The sequence below is a fragment of the Petaurus breviceps genome, unplaced genomic scaffold (assembly GCF_028583685.1).
Source record: "Petaurus breviceps papuanus isolate PSGF00001 unplaced genomic scaffold, PetGlider_PUasm1.0 174, whole genome shotgun sequence".
NCBI lineage: Eukaryota > Metazoa > Chordata > Mammalia > Diprotodontia > Petauridae > Petaurus > Petaurus breviceps.
The window spans coordinates 60,416,723-60,438,953 of NW_027185761.1; the positions used below are offsets into that span (position 1 = coordinate 60,416,723).

The 22,231-nt window shown below is 47.2% G+C and overlaps 1 protein-coding gene across 3 annotated transcripts in view; it reads right to left on the bottom strand.

Annotated features, from left to right (window-relative positions):
• Positions 1–22,231, bottom strand: part of BBS9 (Bardet-Biedl syndrome 9) — a 339,648-nt gene that overhangs the window by 195,349 nt on the left and 122,068 nt on the right. For 2 of the 3 annotated variants that reach the window (XM_069084282.1, XM_069084283.1), the window contains 5 exons: positions 20,275–20,351; positions 17,035–17,088; positions 10,705–10,807; positions 6,236–6,340; positions 4,901–4,915 (listed from right to left, as the gene is read on the bottom strand). In XM_069084282.1, the coding sequence (XP_068940383.1) occupies positions 4,901–4,915; positions 6,236–6,340; positions 10,705–10,807; positions 17,035–17,088; positions 20,275–20,351 (354 nt within the window). The remainder of the gene's footprint in view (positions 1–4,900; positions 4,916–6,235; positions 6,341–10,704; positions 10,808–17,034; positions 17,089–20,274; positions 20,352–22,231) is intronic. The other variant, XM_069084284.1, reaches the window with a different exon arrangement.

Consider the following 22,231-nt stretch of genomic DNA (forward strand, 5'->3'; position numbering starts at 1 on the left):
CCAGTGGTGCTGGTATAACGGACAGCCCCGCCAGTTCCACCAAGGCCAAAGCCTAGGCTTTCCCATTTTCCCATCACTTATGGGACAAAATTTCCCAAACAAAGCCCTCAAAATGAAAATCCATAAGCACAATAAATCAGAACCAAAGGGCCAAGGACATGCAGTTACACCCTGTTATCCACCCCCAACAAAGGTCTGAATATTGCCATACCTTAAGCTTCTATTCAGAAATTTTAAAAACCTATCACCCAAACATTTAGAAATTTTTAAAAATTAGATCCTAATTTTCTACTAAAGAGTAAAGTTTTGCTTACAGAGATTCCAGAATACACAAGACCCAGACTGGAAACCAAGATAGGATGCAGCACATGTCGGCTCCAGGGCGTAGGCAGTTAGAATTTCTAAGTCGGGTCCCATTCAGGTCAATAAACATGTATAAGGCCCTTAATGAAAAAGCTGCCTAACAATCTGCTACAGAGTTCATATTTTCCTCTGCGGTACATGTATATCCCTGCTCCTGTGGGTACAGCTTGCTAAAGACTTACTCAAACATAGACAGAGGTCAGTGTTATTCAGACCAAAAACAAGGAAAAATTAAAATATCAATGAGAATCCAGTTGGCCGGGGATGTCCGTTGTTCAGTTGTTTTTCAGTCATGTCTGGCTCTCTGTGACCCCATTTGGGGTTTTCTTGGCAGAAATATTGGAGGGATTCACCACTTCTTTCTCCAGCTCATTTTACAGAAAAGGAAACTGAGGCAAACACAGTTAAGTGAATTGTCCAGGGTCACTCAGCTAGGAAGTGTCTGAGGTCAGATTTGAACTCAGGAAGATGAGTCTTCCTGCCTCCAGCCCCAGCCTCTACCCACTGTGCCACCTCAAGATAAGATGGGTCAAGTCTAACTTGTCTTGATCCTTGGCTCAGAAATGAGGGCTGACACAAGCAGGAAGCTGGGCTCTGCCCTGTACTCCTCTCAACAGCTAGGAATCAAAATCCCTAGGGTCCAAATCTTTAGAGAAAGAAGATCTTGGTATAGAAAGGAACTTCTCCGATGCTGCATCAGATGCCCTACAAAGTCACTCCATGCCAGGAGCATCTTGGACTACGGCCCCAGCTGAGGCTGCTGTCCAAAGGTCAACAGCTTTGCTGAATTCAGAGGCTCGTGGCAAGGCCACTGGTATTTGGGGGATGGGGAGGAATCCACAACAGGAAGTCTCTAATAAGCTGTGCATGAGGGAGGGGCTGTGGTCTAAGAGCTGGTATCTACACTGATAAGATCACAGGTTCTTGAGTAGAGAAATACACAGAAGTGGATTTTAAGGAGCCTAAAAACCAAAAAGAGGACATCACAAGTCAATGATGTGATTATACAGTGATATCCTATGTGACCTATGACACAGCTTGAGGTTCCCAGCCATCCTCAAACACCAGCTGTGTGACCCTGGGCAAGTCACTGTCCTCCCTCAGCCTTCATTTCCTCCTCTGTAAAAACGAAGGGGCTGGCCTCTGAGGACTCTTTCTGCTCTAAATCTGTGATCTGATGATCCAATGATCTCACACATGAGGGTAATTGATTAATCAATGATCAATAATTTATTAAACCTCGATTCTAAGCTCTGGGGGTAGCAAACAAAAGAAACACAGTCCCTGTTCTCAAGGAAGAAATTTCATCACATCAAACGTTTTCAATTATTCAGGAAGTGCAGGATTCCCCCAAAATTTCTTCCTACCCTCAAATGACCGGCCTATGTGAAAAAGTTTTTTAAAATTACCCTTTTAAATTACAAGGCTAACAGTTAATTAAATGGTTGTATCAGTTGGTTTGGCTTTTTTAATTATGCCAGCAAAAAAAATTGGCCAATTTTGGTCGCATGAAGCTCATATGGAAATTTCAACTTCCAGAGAACATTTCAGGAAGCAGCAGGGTCCAATGGAGAAGAAGCCCCAGGAGGGAAGGGACTGTTTCATTTTGTCTTTGTAGCCAAAGTGGTGAGCAAAAGGCCCACATATACATAGTAGGTGTTTAATTAATACTAGAGGATTAGCAATGATTGATTACGGCACCTTACAGGACTCTAAAGCATTTCAACACTAGATCTAAATTCCTTTGGGTATGATCTCCATTGGCTCCTACGCCTCACAAAAATTCATTTTCTTGGAAAAATTGAAAAGCTAATGTTACAGCTTACTATAAACATTCTGATTCTTTACTGTCTTCTAATAGAACCTAGAACCTGGAAAGTTTGGTTCTACTCAATAGAAAGGCCCAAACATAAGGCAAGCCTAATGCAATGGAAGCAATGGTGGCTTTCATCTTGGTGGAAAAGGCCAGGTTGGTAACTATTTTTCCTGAATTAAGTGTTTCTTCTCCCTATTCCATACATGACTTAAAAAAAACATTCTTTTTAAACTGGTGTGGCTGAGTTTCTTAAAGTAGCCCTGAGAAAAAATGGAGTCAATTCATTTCTTAGCCAGAAACTTTTACCAAAAAACTTCATTGTGCTTCACACTGAACCTTTCCCCCCATATCATCACAACTGGGCACCCCATGGCTTCCTTCCAAGAATGAATGGGTAAGCATAGCTTGTAACCTGCACTCACTAATGTAACACTTAGTGAGAAGATGAACACCAAAATTACCTTCAGAAAGAATGGTTGTTTTTTCCTGAAGTAAAATATTAATTACATCTGTCACACTCTTAAGTCCAATATCACTGTCAAATAGGAAGTCAATGTATAAACTGTTGAAAATGTATATAACTACAAGTGAGAATAAGGAGATAACATGAGAAACAGAGAAAGAGAAACAAAGAGGAGAGAGAAAGAAACAGAGAGAAGGAGAAAAAGAGAGAAACAGAGAGAAGGAGAAAAAGAGTGAGAGAAACAGAGAGAGAGAGAGAAAGAAACAGAGAGAAGGAGAAAGAGTGAGAGAAACAGAGAGAGAGAGAAACAGATAGAAGGAGAGAAAGAGTGAAACAGGGGAGAGAGAGAGAGAAACAGAGAGAAGGAGAAAAAGAGTGAAAGAAATAGAGAGAGAGAAACAGAGAGGAGAGAAAGAGAGAGAAACAGACACACACATATACAACATATGTCGTGCATATAAGGGATTTGGACCTAGCATTTGAAATACTTTGGAGTCCTATAAGATACTATAATCAAGCATTTATTAATATATCAATATTGCAACTTAAAACACGAACTTGCACACATTCACATATTACATGTCAATTCTATTCACTTACATATACACATATACACGCACATACATATATATGTTGGGAGGTAGAGATGTGCATAGGAGACTGTCATATATCTTAACTGAAAGACAAATGTCTCTCCGCTGTTCAGACACATAAGTCTCCTCTCCACACACATGTACACGTGTATGTACCTGCTGCCAGATACATCACGATATTTCACATGTGCCCTGTGTACTACGTGGAGGGATCTGAACACGCACATATAGATATCGATGTATGCCCACACCTCCAAGATTTCCCTCCCTCCAAAGGCCACGTGGAGGGGCCCGGAATCCTAAGCTGAAAACAAAAGAGGCCAAGGCCACGATGGCGCTGCCTGGAAGCCTCTGTATTTTCTCTCGGTGCGCCACACTTCATCCGCAGTCATGCTTTCCCCTGTCCATGTCATGTCACTTTAAAGCCCCCCACACAGTGGACGGCCCCAGCTGCGTTCTCGCCTTCCCTCTGTCAGAGCAGGATTACTTGGTTCTATCTCAGGCCTCTAAAGGGGCTCAGTCTCTGACATACAAAGACCTGTGTGTGTGCAGTACACGAGTAGCCAACATCTTCCTGCCTGCTGTCGAGGCTGGTTTGAACATCTCAACTTCACCCCCCAAAACTGAATTATGTTTCTAAACTACCTGGTGATAAGGACAGAAGAAGATGGTCACATTAGCTCTGCATTTGGGTATTAAGACAGCCATGCCATGCTGTTCTTCACATAAACGGGGGCTGTTTTTTTATCTCACCCCATGATCAGCGTCTAGATAGGCAAGCAGCCTCCGTGCACAATTCCACTGATACTACAGTTTCCCAGGCACTATGATTTTCTGATTTGTGACTGCTTAGCATTGTGATCCCGTTAGTAGCAGAGCTGAATCGACACAGTGAGTAAAAATACATCCTTCATTAAAAAAAAAAACTTTAAAAGAAAAAATATATAAGCAACAGTCAGTGTCCATTTTGTGACAATAAAATTCAGAATGCTTCTATTTATAAATGCTGACACTAAAAAATGTGTCTTTAAAATATGAATTTTAAAATTCAGTGAGTCTAAATTTCAGAAAGACCTCCCAAACTCTTATAGCCTTCAAGGCCACATGTGGCCTCGAGGCCCACAGGTTCCCCAACCCGGCTCTCTTAGAGGGTCTGGGATGGTATGACCTCCAGAGGAAGCTTCTCTGCCCAATCTGGGGACAGGCTGGGGAGCTATGAGGCTCAGAGAACATAGGAGTGTGTTAAGTCTGTGCCTATCGAAGGCAAGACTAAGGCAGAGATGTGTACAGGAAATGCCTGAGGATCTATTTCCAATGACTATTTTCCTAAATACAGCAAAGTCAACAATGAACCAGGCAAACAATCCACATGGATAAATTTTTACAATTTTCAAAATTTTTGTTTTACTTTTTTTCAGAAAGGAGTAATTGGGTTATTTCTTTTTTTTTTTTTTCCTAAGATGACTCTCTTCTAGAATTTCTGGCCCCATTCTTTCCCACAGTCTGTAATCCTATTCCCAGAGAATCTAGGCAAAGTATCATCCTCAAGAAGCACAAAGTTACAAGCTACAGCCCTTCCACACGTGCTCATAGCACAGTACCACGTCTGCTGCCCAACCAAGAGCCAGTGGTGATATTCACTTTTTTAAGTTTCCTTTCACTTACCATCTGGATTGCGGTCTATAATCAGAGGCAGAAGGTGGAGAAAAGTGGGTGGGAGAGAAGGAAACACAAGACAGTAAATTAAATTATCTTGTGTAAAAAATACAAAACAAATCTAATATTTATCATTCTAGAGAAACAAGCTAAACTCAGACTATCCCGCAGACCCGACATTTACAAGGCACCCCTTGGCTCTCAAACACTAATACAGAAGAAGTGGACAGATAACTCAGCTCTCGGACACTAGTAATTAGCGTCAGCCCCACCCTTCTATTTTATTTCATTAATGAATAATCCCAAGTAACAGAGGTCCACTCTCCTTTGTGGGTTCTCTTTGTGAAAATATTAATTATAAGTGAAAAAGTGAGTGTAGCAGCAAGACAGAGAAGAATATTCCCTGTATTACACAGAGAAAGCCATTCATCCTTAAGGGACATCTGTAAAATCACATTAAATCGGACTCTACTCGAGGTAGGTCAGTGACAGTTTACTCTGGAAGGATCTGAAGTTACAGACACCGCCCTTCCAGTGGTGAGATGTGAAGGACAAGCACCGAGTGCACAGGCCTGGGGTCTCACAGGCCAACGACAGCCGTGGCAATGGGCTCCACACACAGTTACAGGCCACATAAGAAGGATCACACTTTGAGGAGTGCAATGGGAAGCATCTCCAATGGGCTCATGTCTTCTAATGCCCCCTGGTGGCCACTTGTCAGCACTACAGTCACTTTAAAGTCATAATTAAGATGTTTATAGTGTCAGAGGAGTCTTTTTCCCCCTGAAGCAATATTTTTTTTTTCTGTGTGAAAAAAAGAGGAGATTGGCTTTTCTCTAAATGTAAACATTAACTCTGGCAAATTCATGTTAACAGATGCATTACCGCCTTCACTTGTGTATGGGTGAGTGTGTGTGTGTGTGTGTGTGTTTGCACATCTGTACATATGGAACCTAGAACTGGAGGGGGGGAGGAACAGCAAGCTGCAGAGAAGCTGGAGGAAACAGAGAATGCTGAGGAAACCTGGGTTCAAATCCCATCTACAAGACTAGCTCAGTGACTTGGGCAAATCACTCCTCACTCGCTGCTGCTAAGATTCCCCCTCATGAAGATGGGGCATTAATGCTGGTCTTGGCTCCATCACGGAGCTGGAGTGCAGAGAAAGAAACTGAAACGTCAAGCATCTTTCTCTCTCAGAAGCCCCACCATCAGGCGGCCTCTGAGCCCAATTCCACTTACACATAAAGAAAGGACACAGATAAAGGGGTTCCTGATGTGCTCCTGCACAGAGTTCTACTCCCTCCTATGGTTCATTCCCAAGCTAAACGGGGAGCCCCGACTTACCTGTGGGCATGCTATACGAGGCCGTGGCGCTGCCTTCCAGTTCTGAAGGAAGGTAATTTCCTTTCAGAAACACAGACAAGCTGACAGTTTTCAGAATCTCTGGCTCTGCAGGAATGAAAGAAAAAAGAAAAGGCAAGAAATGAGGCCTTTGGATGGAGCCAATTCACTCCCAGTATTTAAAATGAAGAGGATTCGAACACAACCCTCTTTCTCCTCGGATTCTTGAGATGCCCTTCTAACGCATGGGAAAGAAGGAAATTCGGATACCAGTGCTGTCCGAAAGCTGCAATGGAGTCAACAAGTTAGATGCTCCTTTTAAATACGTCTGTCCCAAAGAAACCAAAAACCAGTAGGAAACTAGCAGACACATCCAAAGGTCAAAATGTCCGTGGAGGCTGGGAGATGGTTGGAAAGCACACTCATGACATGAATTCCTTGTCAAGAACAGAAATCAGCCATCTGACCTTCAGAAAAGCCCAAGGAGCATCCAAAGTGAAGAATTTAGCTCCTGACCCAGAAGCCCCACAGTGGCCCTCAGGCCTCACTGTCTAATCCTCCCTACAAGGCAGAAGTCTGCCTCTGCAATCTCCAAGCAGGCTCTGTGAGGCAGGGTCCCCTCTGTGGGGCGCAGGTGGGCACAAAGGTGTTCCCATTCAGATTATGGTTAACGCTCAGAAATGTCCATCATCTCCTGGTACCATGTAACTGGCTTCATTCACTATTACTAAAGTTCCAACTTAAAGTCCTTTGTGGGTTTTGTGTACTTTAACTGTGCCCTGAATTAAAGAGCAAAGTATCAGATGAGTCACCCTGGACAAGTCCCTTAAACTTTTGGAGCTTCAGCTGCCTCATGTGTAAAGTGACAGGCCGGACCCAATGGCCTTCCAGACCCCTTCTCCAAGTCAGCTGTCCTCAGAGGAAACACTACCCTCATAATCCACAACCCCACTCTAGGGGAGGGCGGCCTGGAGTTTTCTGGTGTTTCCTCCCTCTCCTAAAACAAGAACACTGCCCCCACAACACTTACATTGTCTAGGGGAAGATAACATGTGCACATACAGCCATAGATAAAATAAGTATTTACAAAATAAATACAAGCAAATTGATGGATGGGAGGCAGCTGTGAGGGGAGGACAGGGAGAGGGAGGCTGAGAGGAGGAAAGATGCACAGAGCGGAGCTCTGAGAGGAACCATAGATGGAGGGAGAAGGGGCAATTCTGGCCAGCGAAAGGCATCAAGAGCAAAAGAGTCTGGCCGGAGCAGAGCGTGTGTCAAATGGACTGAGTACAGCAAGGCTAGAGCAGTCGGTCTAAGCCAGGACGTGAAGGCAGAACAGAGCTTGAATTTGATCCTGGAGGAACGGGGGGCCCATGGCAGCTTCTGCGCAGGGAAGCAATGCGCTAAGACCAATGCTTTAGGGAGGCCATTCTGGACCTGTGAATGGTAAAGTGAACAGACTGGAACACTTGAATATGGTGAATACGAACAAAAAAGCACAGAAAAGCCTGAGAAGACTCAGGTGCAAGGAAGTAAAACCCAGAAGACAGTGAACAACGGTGACAACATCATGAAAGGATGGAATGAAATCAAAACGGCAACAAGCAGCCCGGCATCAAAGAGAGCCAGCCCACACGTGCACAGTGGCGTGAGATGCACGAGGGCCGGAGCACGTGCCCCCACCTCCCCATGCATGCGAGACCAGCACGGATGGACGCAGGACCGGCGGATGTGCCGGGGTCTCTGCTGGGCCGGCTTGTTCTTTTTTTTGTAATTCTTTTTACAGGGAGAAGTAACTCATGGGAGGATGGTGAAGGACGCTGTGGGAAATAGAGATGACACAAAGCAGGACACACCAGCTGTGACGTCCATCAGACAAAACGGAGAAGGCGCTGCTTGGGGCGCAGAGCCCACAGAGGGGCCGCTGCGCTCGTTCAGAAGTGAGGAGAGCTGGGCCAATGGAGGGACAGCCACATATGTGAGGTCTATCATGGAGGCAGAAATACTCATAAAATGGCACCTGGTTGGGTCTGTGGCACGAGAGGAAAAGAGGGCTCAGCAATGACACTCACGCCAGTGAGGCTACAAGGGGGGCGGTGCCCGTCACAGAAGGGAAGAGTGAGTCCTAGGGGGACACAAGACCTGCTGTGGACCTGATGGGCATGAGCTGCCTGGCGCATCCTCGTCCAAAAAGCCCAAGCTGGGGCTCCAGAGACAGCGCAGGGCTACAAGAGATCTGGAGTCAGCTAAAGGAGAGGAAAAGCAAGCTTGTGGGAGCTGACAAGGCCCCCAAGAAAGGATGTGGTGACAGAAGACAGGAGGGGCTTTGAAGGCCCCTTGTGGTCAGAAGAACAGGCCTGAAGGAGAGGCAGAGAACCAAGAGGGCCTCAGGGAGGAGAGCGCGGTCGACAGCCTCAGACGCTGCCATGGGGTCGAGAACAAGTCCCTTTGGAAAGGACAGTTTCAGCTGAGGCCAGAACTCCAGGGCTTGGGGGTAGGAAGTGGAGGCTGGGCTGAGTGAAGGCAGCTTCTGGCCCCCTGAACTACATCCTGGTCAGGCCCCTCTGAAGCATCGTCTTCAGTTCCAGTCACTACATTCCAAGGGTATTGGTGACGAGAGCAGAAGCTCCCTAAAGGTAGGGATGACGTCCTCGTTTGCATTTGTGTCTCCAGTGCCTGACATACAGGCAGCGTTTAATAAATGCTTGTGGACTGAACAATTCTTAATCTCAAAGGGGCACAGAGAATGACACCAAGACATAGTGAAGGGCCACGTTGATGCCCACACAGATGGGGCGAAGAAATTGGGGACAATCAGTCTAGAGAAGAGAAAACAGAAAGCATGTGAGAGCTACTAAGGAACGCTTCAAGGACCATCCCAGGAAAGGCTGGCTCAACGGCTTCATTTTGACTCTCAGTGAGAAGCACAGGGGAGAAGTCATGGAGACTTTGCAAGGAAAGCTCCTTGGGAGGCTGTGGGCACCCCCCGTAGGGAGCAGGAGAAGTTCAGTCGGGGAGAGTCTCTGCAGGAATGAACTCTACCAGATCCATGACTCTGGCAGTGACCTCCAAGGGTGGCCATGGGTAACAGGCACTTAATGCCAAGGTGTCAGGGAAGATGAGTCAGCCCATCTTCAGGCCGAGAATCCACAAGACACCAATGCTGGTCACCAAGACACCACCCTGCGACGTGCCTCAAGTCTAACTGCTCCCATTTTAAAGGAGGATACTGAGATTAAGTGACTGACCTCTGGGCACACAAGTAATGGGGTCCCAGGAGACCTGGGACCAGGTACTGCTGCACACAAGTTAAAAAGAGCTCCTGGGTCCTGTCCTCATGTAGGGACGGCTCTGTCAGAATCCCACAAGGCTCCACCACTGGTCAAAGAGTGTCAGGTCAGTGCTAGGTCAATGTCCTGGATGAAGGTTTGACTAATCTGCAACCAAATGAAACTGGGACAGCCAGACTACACTTTAAATGATAAAGCTGGTGTCTTAAAAGATCGTGAGGGATCAAAATGACGGACCAAGTCTGATGAGACAGAACCCAACCAAAGGGACATAAAACCCTACATTTGAATTTTTAAAATGAACTGCACAGGCAGAAGACGGGGAGATGTGATGAGATGGGCGGCCAAGGGAAGGAAGCATGAGGGCCGGCTGAGCTGAGCGCCAGGCAGATGGCAGAGAATGATCAGGCAGCAAAGACAGACGGGGCTGCACTGCTGAAGGTTTCATGTTCAGGATAAAAGAGGAACCATCGCTGCGTTCTCCACATTCAGTCCTGGAAACCACATCTGAAGAAGGCATTGGCAAACTGAAGCGAGGGCCCCCAAGGACGGCGACCTGGGAAGAGGACAGGAAACTGCGCCTGATGGGACTCACTAAGAGTTGGGATCGTTTAACTTGAAGGCAAGAAGACCTGGGGGAAGGGAATGGAAGAAGCACTTACATTATGCCTACTGTGTACCACATCACGCTAAGTGCTTTGACATCAATCGTCTCCTTTGATCCCCAATTTATAGGTGAGGATCATCGGCCAGCCAGGTCTGAATTTGGGTCTTCCTGACTCCAAGTCCAGCATTCCACCCACTCTGCCTCCCAGATGCCCCAGGGATGGGATGGACAGGAAGGGTCACTGTATGGGAGAAGCATCAAATCTGTTGAGCTTGGCTTTGGCACAGAAGAAAGAACAATGCACAGACGCCTCAGTGAGGAATGTTTAAGCTTGATGGGAGCAAATCATCCTAACACTGAGAGGGAGGGACTGACTGCTTTGGGAAACATTCCTGCTCGCTGATGGTGTTCCCAGGGTCCCAGATGACCACTGGTCAGACAGGATGCCCAGGATTCCCACTCAGCTAAGCCCACCATTCTCCGAACTCCGCAGTCAGGGTTCTGCAGGCAGCCAAGTACAACACCTACGTCTGACGTGCTTCCCAGGAAGCTGAGACACAAATGTGGGAACTTACCCAAGGAGTCAAAGATGAAGCGGTCACAGGTGGCTGCCAGCGGTGACTCAACATAAACAGACAGCTTGGTTTTCTGCAGCGCCAGCCGGCTCTGTATCATGACCTAAGAGCAAGGTGAAGATAAAGTATTTACCAAAAATGACATTGGTCCTGGCTATTTCAGATGCAAACCTCAGACCCAGGGGCCCCAGGCTGGCCAAAGTGGCTCTCCCTCCACAGACACAGACCACAACCTTCCAAATCTCAGCAGATGGCCCTGCAAGCCGATGGGTCTGCAAAAGGAATCCCCACTGGGTGAAGGACTGTCTAGTGATGAGCTTCTCAGATCTCCCCTCCAGTCCTGGACTCACAGCCAGAGGAGGCAAGGCCTGGCAGGGTCACTGCTGCCCCATCTCTGAGCATCACAGTAGCCACTGGGAGGAGAAACTAGTACCAATCGCTAGGACATAACAGAAACATCAGAGGGCAAAAGTGTGGCCCAGCGCCAATGGCAGCAGGAAACAACCATGAGAGACCCTGCCGACATTCAGATGGTGCTTCCAGGCATCAGGGACACAGAAGTGTCACCAGTGACTGCCACGTGCTGCCCCTACTGACTGCCGGGCATCTCCAAGGATCCCCCACCACGCAGCAACAGTGCACACCTCAAGAACAAAGGCTCCCCCCATTTCCCAATTTCTACCAATGGTTTCCCCACTGTTACATCTTCTCCTTTCTCCTTCATCATCTGCCTCTCCACTCTACCTTCACACTGTCTCCCCCGCCACCACTCCCTAGTTCACTGGCTTTCCAAAAGTCTGCTCAGGACCACACTTGCTTCTCTGCCTGTCTCACTTTCCCGGTCAATCAGAAGCTTCCTAAGGCCAGGACAGTGGGCCCCCATGGCTCTTCAAGCAGCGCCTTGCACACATCCCTTCCATCTGGATGGATCTGAGATCTCATCGATATGTGTAGTCCCTCCCTACTGGAGACTGAAATGATGCAGCCACACCTGCCCATGCAGGGTCACCTGTGTGTCTTCCACCAGAGTGGCCCACAAATACACTGCAGGCCTTGCTCTGATCTCCTGGCCTTGCAGAGCACACAGGCCGGGCACCCAGGGTCTGGCTGCTCCTGGCCCTTTACTTCTCTGATGGCACCCATTCTACCACCCTTGGGGGAGCCTTCTTTTGTAATGGGTTTCAGTGTGCCCACACCCACATACTCCTCTCTACTGAATTAATGCCCATTTCCAAGAGGGTACCTTTTCCCTGTTTGCCTCTTCTATCAATCATTCCAACAGAGCTTAAAGTCAAAAGCCCAGGAACCAAACCCTGGCTCCCCTCCCAACCCTACTTTTCTTTGCCTGATTCTATCATGGAACTCAGGAGCTGCTATGTGACACCTCAGTGGATGCGGTGCCAGGTCTAAAATCAGCAAGACTCATCTTCCTGAGCTGAAATCCAGTCTTAGACACTTACTAGCCATGTGACCCTGGACAAGTCACTTAACCCTGTTTGACTCAGTTTCCTCATCTGTAAAATGAGCTGGAGAAGGAGATGAGAAATCCATTATCTTTACCAAGAAAACCCCAAATGGGGTCTCAGAAAGTTGGACACGACTGAAACAACAAAAAAAACACGGAACTCAAATTCCGAGGTCTTCTTTGGAGGGGGAGATAGGGAAGGGGGAAGCCGTAAGTCTGTGGAATGATGAGTAAACGAATAATCTGGAGTGATGTGCAACAGGGGTGTCTGTGGGCCGCCACACTCCCAAGAGAGACCCAAACCAGATTAAAGCGTAATTGGGAAATATTTAACAAAATAAAAATGCAAGAAAACAGAGATAGTGTTACATTTTCAAGCTAAGTCACCAGGCCGACTACGTATGGATTAGTGCTGCTCATTTCTATGTGAGTTTGAGCCCCCTGATGTGCACCATTAGAGTCTGGAAATATCCCATACTTGTTTTAAGTGACATGTTTCCTTCCACAAACCTCAGCAGTTCTGGAAGTGTTCACATTACATCTGCACGAGCCATTAGAGCAAAACCAACACGAAATGCTCATGGAAACTGGAAGGACGACCCATCCAAGTACCCGGAGCGCCCCCAGTTCCACAGGCACTGGAGCGCCACGAAAGGGACCCCTTCGAGGCAGCTCAATCATTCCAGACAACACTTTACCCCAGATGTCAGACCTTGAGGGAGCCCTGCCAGGCGCATGGGCAGGTCACCGCCTTCTTTCAAACAAGTGCATCACCAAAGTGAACCAACTGTGTGCCGAGCACGCAGCCAGCAGAACTAAGTTAAACCATCCCACGCTTTCTCTGCTCTGCAAAGTAAAACCAAAGAGCTGGACACGAGAAACAAACGGGAACCTTTGGTCATGGTGCTTCCCACTGCTGCTCCCCACCCATTCGCACTGAATCACCCCCAAGAAGGGTTTGTGCTGGGGGGTATCTACAATGCTCTGACTGACCGAGTGCCAACAATACATTAGGCCTCAATGAGGGCGATCGAAGACATGACCACAGCATCCAAGAAGAGGGTCAGAAACTCCCCAAAGTCAGCCACACTCGGCCAACCTAAGATCAAATCTTCTATCTTACCTGGGGAGGAGGAGGAGAAACTACAGGGGAGTGGGGGGGGAGGTTAATTTAAGGATTTTCCATGGTATTTCTAGCTTCCCTTAGAAACTGAAACACAATCCTCAGGAAACACAATCCTGCATTTTCATCCTCGTTACAAAAGCCTCACGCCAAGAGTCCTTCCTGGTGCCTGGATAGATGGTCACGCATCACAAGCCCAAACTGAAGGCAGACTCATCTTCACTCACTTGGAACGGATGAAAAAAATAACCTCAATGGAGGGGATGTATTTACCATCCTGGAAACTTGCGTGGCTGCACCCTGTGGCTGCTGCCACCAGACGTGGCCACAAGGAGAGATGCATGGCTGGACTCTACAGAGAAGCCGTCAGGTCGAATGAGGAAATCCCTCGGGCTCCCACACCAGTGTCCTTTGATTTTGCCCAAGCCTCATATGGGCACAGAAGTCCAAAGTCATCCTTTTACAGACGAGGAACGTGAGACCCAAAGGGGGAAGTGACATGCCCAAGGCCACAGAGGGCCAGGATTCACACTCACGTCTTCTGACTCCTAATCAAGCAAGCAGGTCTTTCCACTGAACAATGCTGCCTCTCTGACAAGAAGACCCAAAGTGTACAACTCAGCAATTCTAGACTATGGAAGAGTCTTCTCATAAAGGAGATGATGCCAACCCTTTCAAAGCCTATGAGGGAACAGGAAGCAAAGGGCACTGACCCAGTGCCTCACAGTCAGGAGTGAAGTGGGCCTTAGAGGCTGCCGCCAAGATGCCAATGGGGAATGACGTGGCCAATGTCATCCGGGAAAGAGGGCACAGGGAGCCTGGGCCCAGGCCCCGGGATTCTGCCACATGAGTGATGTCCACTGATTCAGACACAAAACGCTTCTGAATCAACATGCAAGATGAACACAGCCTACCCTCCAAAGCCCAGCTGCAGATCATTCCTGAAACTGCATTTTTACTGCGTGAGGACTTGACTTCTTGCCACTAATGCTTTTCTAGACTAAGTAGCATTAAGGGAATGGAGCTTTTGATTGGATTTGGGAGTTGGGGGAGAGAAAGCTGCGGAAGACCACCCTTGTTTCCCGTGGCAGAATCCCAAAAAGGAGCTTGGGGAGCAGTCGCACATGCGGGCTGCCTTCAGCACAGGGCCAAAGGGCCCAAGTGGAGCCACCAGCTGCATCCAGGGCAAACTAACCCAACTGGTAACACTCCTCCTCCCTGACAGCCCTCTCCAAGGGCAGCAACTAACAACCCAAGTCGTCCTGTGTGTGCATATGTGTGTACATGTACATGGAGGGAGGGAGGGAAGGAAAGACAAGGGGAGAAGGAGGCAGACAGACAAGGAGAGAGACAGAGAGGGAGAGAGAAAGAAACAGAGGGGCAGGAAGACGGGAGGGAGGGAAAGAGAAGGGAGAGGGCACCAAACACGTTCTGCCTGAGCTGCCAACGTGCACAATTTTCTGGTTTCCAACATTCAGGAAGCGATAATTCTTTTCTGCTAAATAGAACAATGCTTACCAGGCTCCCCCCTAAATAAATGCCTGAAAGCCTTTCGAGTTGGATTTCCAGGCACAGTGAAAGGCAGGGCAGACTGGTGCAGCAGACAGAGCTGGCCTCCAGGCCAGAGACATTTACTGAGCTCCCCTCAGCACTGAGTGCTGGGAGACACACACAAGAATGAATCAGGTGGAAACAATACATGCATACGTAGGCACAGACTTGTGATGTCGTGGGTACAGGGGAGTTCCCAGGTGAGAAAACACACTCTGCACATCCTGACTGGTACCTCCTCTACAACTCTGCAGTCTTGGATTTGCCTAGAGCACTAAGCGACGTGCCCAGGGTCACACACCAACATGCATCAAGGACAGAACTTGAACCCACGACCCAACGTTACCTCTGGCATAAGTATTTCCAGAAAACACACAGAATCCAAGGTTATTAAGCCAAGGTAATTCAGGAGGCCGGGCACTAGCAATGGGGGGCAAAGGAGGGACCGGGGAGAACCAAGGAAGGCTTTGTATAGAAGGGTGGAGCCCAAGGTAAGCATCTCAGGCATGGGTGACAGCAAGGGCCAGAACAGGGAGCCAGAGGAACCTAGAGGAGGCCAGTCTGTGTTGAGAAGGGAAAGGGCTCTGAAGGAGGCACTAGGGAGCTATGGATGGTTTTTGAGCAGTGGAGTGCCATGGGCACAGCATGGAAGACAGGCTGAAGAACAGAGAGCTGTAAAGCTGAGCCTCCATGAGGGCCGCAGCCATCAGAATGAGGAGAATGGCAACAGGGACGGGAGCTGGAAGGGGGAGAGCAAGGAGATCTGGCGGCTGAGTGAGGGGAGGGAGACCCCGCGGACTGGAAACCACGTGACTCGAGTCTCCTCGACAGGAGTGAGAAGCAGAATGGGAACATCACAGACACAGAGCTGGCCAGGGCTTTGCAGGCCACGGAGCCCCACCGCCCCCTCTTCTAGATGAGGAAACAGAAGGAAAAGGGGAAGTGATCTCCCCTCAGGCACACAGGCAGGAAGAAGCAGAGGTAAGATCTGGGTTCGGATCTCCGGCTTCCGGACATGCTGATCTCTCCATCATACAAAGATGCCTCTCAACGAGGTTTACAGAAAGATGTGAGGGGCGGCTAGGTGGTGCAGTGAATAAAGCACCGGCCCTGAAGTCAGGAGGACCCGAGTTCAAATCCAGCCTCAGACACTTTACACAAAAATTAGCCATGTGACCTTGGGCAAGTCACTTAACCCCAATTGCCCTCCAAAAAGCGAGAGAGAGAGAGACAGACAGACAGACAGAGACAGAGAGAGAGGCAGAGAGAGAGACAGAGAGAGAAAGACGCATGTTGGAAAGGATGAGTTTGAGATGTCTGGGAAATCTGGACTGGAAATGTCCTGGCAGCTGGGGGTGCAGGCTGGAGGGTCAGGAGGCAAGAGGGGGACAGGCAGAGTGGGAGAAGTCTGCATAGACCATGCATTAATCAAACTCACGGGAGTGGTTTACAGCCAACTTCATGGAAGGACAGGCAAGAACAATCAGTCTTAGATGCTGCAGAAGCGGTTTAGGAATCCTTTTCAAACAACCACAGACCGTCTGGGTCATCAGAAAGGTTCTAGGACCGGCCCACTGGGTGATTCTGGGCCTCATCACAATGTCAGAGGCTCTGGGAGGAGCCTTGATGGGCAGCAGTCTCCTCGAAGCCCTACCCAGACCTAAGACACCCCGTGAGCCATGAAGAGACTCCATCAGAACCTTCCAGATCTGGCCCCACCCAGTGAAGAGGGCCAAAGCCTGCCACCAGGCCAGCACCTGGCATTCAATTCAACAAGAGGCCACCTGGCAGTGCCTAGGTGGCACAGTGAATAGCGCATGGGCCCTGGAGTCAGGAGGACCTGAGTTCAAATCCAACCACAAAAACTAGACATATGACCTTGGGCAAGTCACCTAACCCAACTGCCCTACCCTCTCCCCTCCAAAAAGCAAAAACAAAAAACAAGAGGCCACCTACACCACCTAAAATGGATGGCAATAAATGAGATTCATGCTACAACATCCCTTGTTAGGAAATTTGTCACCTGATGATAAAAGGCCATCTGCTCCCCCCACCTGAAGGAACAAGCCCCTTGAAACATGAACCCCCCCAGAGGCTTTCCTGACCATTTTATGAACGACTTGCAGGGAAAATGGCAGGAGGAGATGTGTGCTACTGCCTGGCACGCGGCCACCTAGGGTTCACTCAATACCTTCACTGTGACAGAGGGGATGGCTTCGGCTCCCACGTCAGTGCCGGTGGCTTGCTGTGGAAACAGAAGGAGAGAATCAGGAAACGGGATAGCAGGGGGGAAAGGGGAGAGCGGCCCCAACATTACACATGGATGAGTGAACACAATGGAGGCAATATAAACCCCCCCCCCCCAAGCAGCTAAACCGGGGATTTATCACTGACCAGAGACTCAAACATACAACGGGGATTCTTATACCTCCTCTTGTAGGGAGGCATAAACCCAAACTTAAAGGATCCCACTAAAAAAGGTGGGGGGAGAGGAAAGGTCACACTTTCTATCACCAAAGACATTAATTTCCAGTCTCTCTGAATGCTGAAACTATCTGTTTCTACAAACTTGATATTTATATGGTCTATAAATCTCTTCTTGTTCTCCACTCTGAAAAGGCTTCCTGGCACATTCAATTTGGAAAAGGCATCTTCTCTCCTAAAGAGGGATCATTATTTCCCGGGGCCTGTTCCTTAATACCAAAACAGATTAAGAAATGGTCTTAAGACTAAAAGGCAAGCAATAAGTTAGCTTCTTTTCACTGATGGGAACTATTCCCCCCAAAAAAGAACTCCATAACTTTATCAGCTTCCTTTCTTCATGAAAAAAAAAAATAAAAACAATTTGTCTCTAGAAGCAACTCTGTGTTCACGCTATAGAAAAAATAAAATAAAAAGAAAATTTGACAAGTGAAATCTGCCTTAATAATCACAGCACAAATTTATGTCTTCAGAGGTGAGGATAGAAAGATAAAATAAAATTCCTATCCAACCAATGGGAAATCCAACAGAAATGCCTGCTTCTACAATTATATGAAAAGTTCAGAAATCGTCACCAAACCATGTAGTAGAGGAAGGAGGGGCCAGGAATGGACCTGGGCTCAAGGCCTAGGACACAAGTGGTGTGGCCATGATCTAAGGCTCCTAATCGCTCTAGGCCAAGTGTCAGAAGAGGTGTGAATAGTGTTGGCCGAGGAAGGCCCCATATCCCCCAAATCACAGCTCCTTAAATGTAGTAGATTAATATCATATCACTCTTCATATCAGCACCATCTGATCTCCCTGAATTCTGGGTGGAGAGACGAATGTGGAGCGAACATGGAGGCAAAAGACATGAGCTCCCCTTCCAGACCCGCCACGGAGTATCTGTGGCCTTCAGCAAGAAGGCCACTTCCCCTGAGCCTCAATTTCCTCATGTAAATGGGGAGAAAGGGGGTCAGACTAGACAATTCCTAAGGAATCTTCTGACTCAAGATCTAAGATCCCATCATTTTAATTACGAATCTCAAGCCAGATATCAAATCAGGCTTTTCATTCTAATAGCAAAATTCTACTTCTCCCATTTCCAGATGGAGCTAAAAACAAAAGGATCCCCGTCCCCCTTCCCTTTCCATTTTCTTAACACCTGAGCATCTCCTTCATTAAAAGAAACAAAATGCTGTCCCCCAAAAATGGAGAAGGAAAGATGCCATTTTAGCCAGGCTCAGAGTTTTCTTTCTATTTCCCAACAATATTCCCTTAAATATTATTGGCTGCTCTTTTACGAATGAATGATGGGTCCTGACAACAGTCCCATCAAGGGAGGAAGTATGGTGCTAGAAAAAGACAGAGAGTAGAGAGGAAGTGAGCTAGGTCACTACAATGTCACGTTACTTTTTCAAGGTCCTTTCCTGAAAATACCAAAAGTTCTTACGATCCCAAAGGCAAACCCTCATTCTAAGTAACTTATGCTGAAGGTCACTCAGAAAAAATACCTAGAGAAAGACGTGTGGCCCAAAGCCAAAAAGCAACCCTCGTGAGAGGGGGGAGAGGTGTGAGCACCAGCTGGCCAATGAGAGCCAGAGAATCTCACGGCCGGCCGCCACATCAGGCCAGGCGAACACCCGAGCTCTGAGCTACAAGGGCTGGAGACAGTGCCTCTCCTGTGTGCTTCAGGGAATGAACGTGCCCTTCTTCATGGGGCACGGGGCCTATGGGGCAGCATGCTTTCCAAAGATCACTCCGTTCCCTGAGCTATGGCACGGTAACATGATTTTTATTACAACTTGGGTCTCAATGTTTGTACTAAGGTGGGTCTTTGAAAATGTCATGAAAACCACTTCTTATACCAGGTTTCTGATGCCCGGGCATTGAAGTGATTTCCCGGGCTGAATGATGGTTAAGAGAGCTAAATATAGCTAACTCTATGAGCTCGGTCCCGTATCTGAGTTGATCAATGAAGAATCTTGGACATCAAGCTTCACAGATCTCATCAGAATGCAGGCTGTGAAATACGGCTCACCCGGGTAGAACTAACCTCGTGCATGGAGCAAAGGGTCAGAGGAACCAGACTGGCCAGATGAGAACTGTCCCACTTGTAGGGCTCTGTGGCCATCTCCCGCCCCTACACCAACCTAAAGCCTCTGTCCCAACATCATGCCCTAGAATCAGCCTGGGCAGAAAGGAAAAAAGGGCACTCAGAAGAAAGAAAGTAAGAGAGGGAAAATTAAAAGGACAGACAGCTATTGCTTTCAGGAAGCTAAAAAAAGGGGAAAATATACAGCTGGAAAGATAGATACCAACCCAAGCAACACAAACAAGACTTCGGATTCTAAGAGGCTGCCCAAAAAAATCACAGCTGCCAAGGATGGAATTCCTTGAATCTGCTCATTCAACCATGGACATTTAAAGAAAATTATGGGAGCCTTCAACTTTTATGAGACTTCAAGGATCTGTGATTTCACCAGTAGGATTATGCCCTCCACCAGTACAGATGGCAACCATTCTCTGCCTTGGGAGAATGTCTTCCTGAGCCACTTTGGCCGTAACATTCAGCAGCCTGCAGTGAGTCTCTCTAAATTGAGCTGGGCTCACCCTCACACCAGGGGACTCTGCCCATCACATGCACTCCAACTTAACCCTGTCTCCTTGTCCATCAGATCTGTTTGTTGAGGGTAGCTACATCTAGCCCTCTTAGGGCTCTAGTGTGCACAGAGAGGTGCCAAAGGAAACAGGGAGAAGAATGAGTCCAAAGACAGGTAACAGCCACTCCCAGCTGCTGCCTTTTCCCATCCTCCCCTTTGTAGGGCCAAAGAGTGTGCTATTTTAGAGCTAACCAAACCTAAAATGACCTCTTCTGAAATTTCTGCGTGGTCCTAAATCCTACTTCACATCCTCACCCCCACAACCAGCACTGATTCTTCATAATCCCCCAGGAAATGAATTCACATACAGACACACTGTCCAGGGTGGAGGAGACGGTGGCAAAAACCGACAGGATCTCTTCTTTCTCAAGTCGCAGTAGAGGTCCTGCAAGAAAGGTCCAAGTTAAGCATTTCCACAGGAATTCTGGTCTTGCCCCCTAAAAACCAACATTAGAAATTACTTCCCCATGTTTATTTTCCACTTTGGAAATAACTAATCTCATTGATTTTATCAAACTAATGGGTTACAAATGGAAAAACATCAGTTAAATGAAAGACATAACTAGTCAGTAAAAGGGCACATAATTTCTAATCCTAAACTATCAACTAGACCACAGAGAGATCTTTTTAAAAATGTATTTTTATTATGAATTGAACAGCTATCAACAAACACAAACATTCCACTGTGCAAAGAAGAGGAAGAGGAAGAGTGTTTGGGGCGACCACAAACGTTGGATGTGGTTTGGCTTTTAGGTGCATATTCAATCTGACACCAAGTTGTCATTCCTGTCGTCTTCTGAATCTTTTGTTTTCTCCTGGGTGTTGTTTTACTGATGCCTATTTATATTTGTCTGTTTGTCTGCAGCTCTATGGCTTCCCATTCATTCATTTCTACCCCCTTGTAAGAAATGGGCGGCATCAGACTGGAGAAACCACCATCTGGCCTGACCAGATGCAGACAGATACAGAGCAGCCCAACAAGCGACAAGGGGCCAGGCCAGCGTCAGGAACCTCTGCGGGCCGTGCAGGGAGGAAGCACTCTCCCAGAAGTTGACCATCATCAGACCAGCCTCACCTTCTTCTAGGTCCCTTTAAGCAATAATGGAGAATTCCTTTCAACACCTAGAGGACACACAGAAATGGGTCCTGCCTTATCAAATGACTCTGCAGGGATTAGACGGGCTCACTGTTAATGTCTTACCACAGATATTACATCTCCTGTGTACCTAGTTACTGGCATGTCTCCCCAGTTAGAATGAGCTCCTTGAGGACAGTGTCTGGCACAATTAATCACTTAATAAATACCTGCTGACTGACTGGCAACATACATAAATATGTGTGTGTCACATATGCACATGCACACACAGAACATACATGTCTGTATGCATGTATATATGTGGGTATGTGAATGCACATATATGTTGTGGGAGGCCTCAGACACTTACTAGCTATGTGACTCTGGGCAAGTCACTTTAACTATGTTTGCATCAGTTTCCCCATCTGTAAAATGAGCTGGAGAAGAATATGGCAAACTACTTCCAGTATTTTTGCCAAGAAACTCTCAAATGGGGTCACAAAGAGTCAGACATGACTGAACTACTCAACAACAACAAATGTTGAGGACATGTGTGGGTGTGTGCATGTACACATGTACACGTGTGTGTATGTGTGTGTGACCTCATTTGATCCAAAGTGGAACAGGTTGAAGACTCCCTCTGAAGCAGCAGTCGGATAATCACCAGCAGGAATGGCGGAGAAGGCATTTACATGGCCTCTGAAGTCCCTTCCCATTAGTGACTGGATATCAGTAATATGTTTGGCAACTTTAAGTCAAGAAATCAGAATATTAGATACATAAGAATAATGGGGTCATCAAAATAGTTAATGTTTTCACCTTAAACATATATTTGGCAACAAGCAACATTAACGCTTTTCTAAAACCACAAAACGTTTTCATATAAAGGGATTTTTATGCTGTATGTCCTCATATCTTTTGCAGATAGAAAAAGAATTTTTTTATTTTTAAAAAATAAACAAAAAAAGGGGTGGCTAGGTGGCACAGTGAGTAGAGCCCTGGCCCTGGAGTCAGGAGGACCTAAGTTCAAATCCGGCCTCAGACACTTAACACAAAAAACTAGCCATGTGACCTTGGACAAGTCACTTAACCCCAATTGCCCTCCAGAAAGCATAAATAAAATAAAAGAAAAATAAACTGATTTATTATACATTTCTTGGCCATTTAAAAAAATCTTACTTAATATTTTA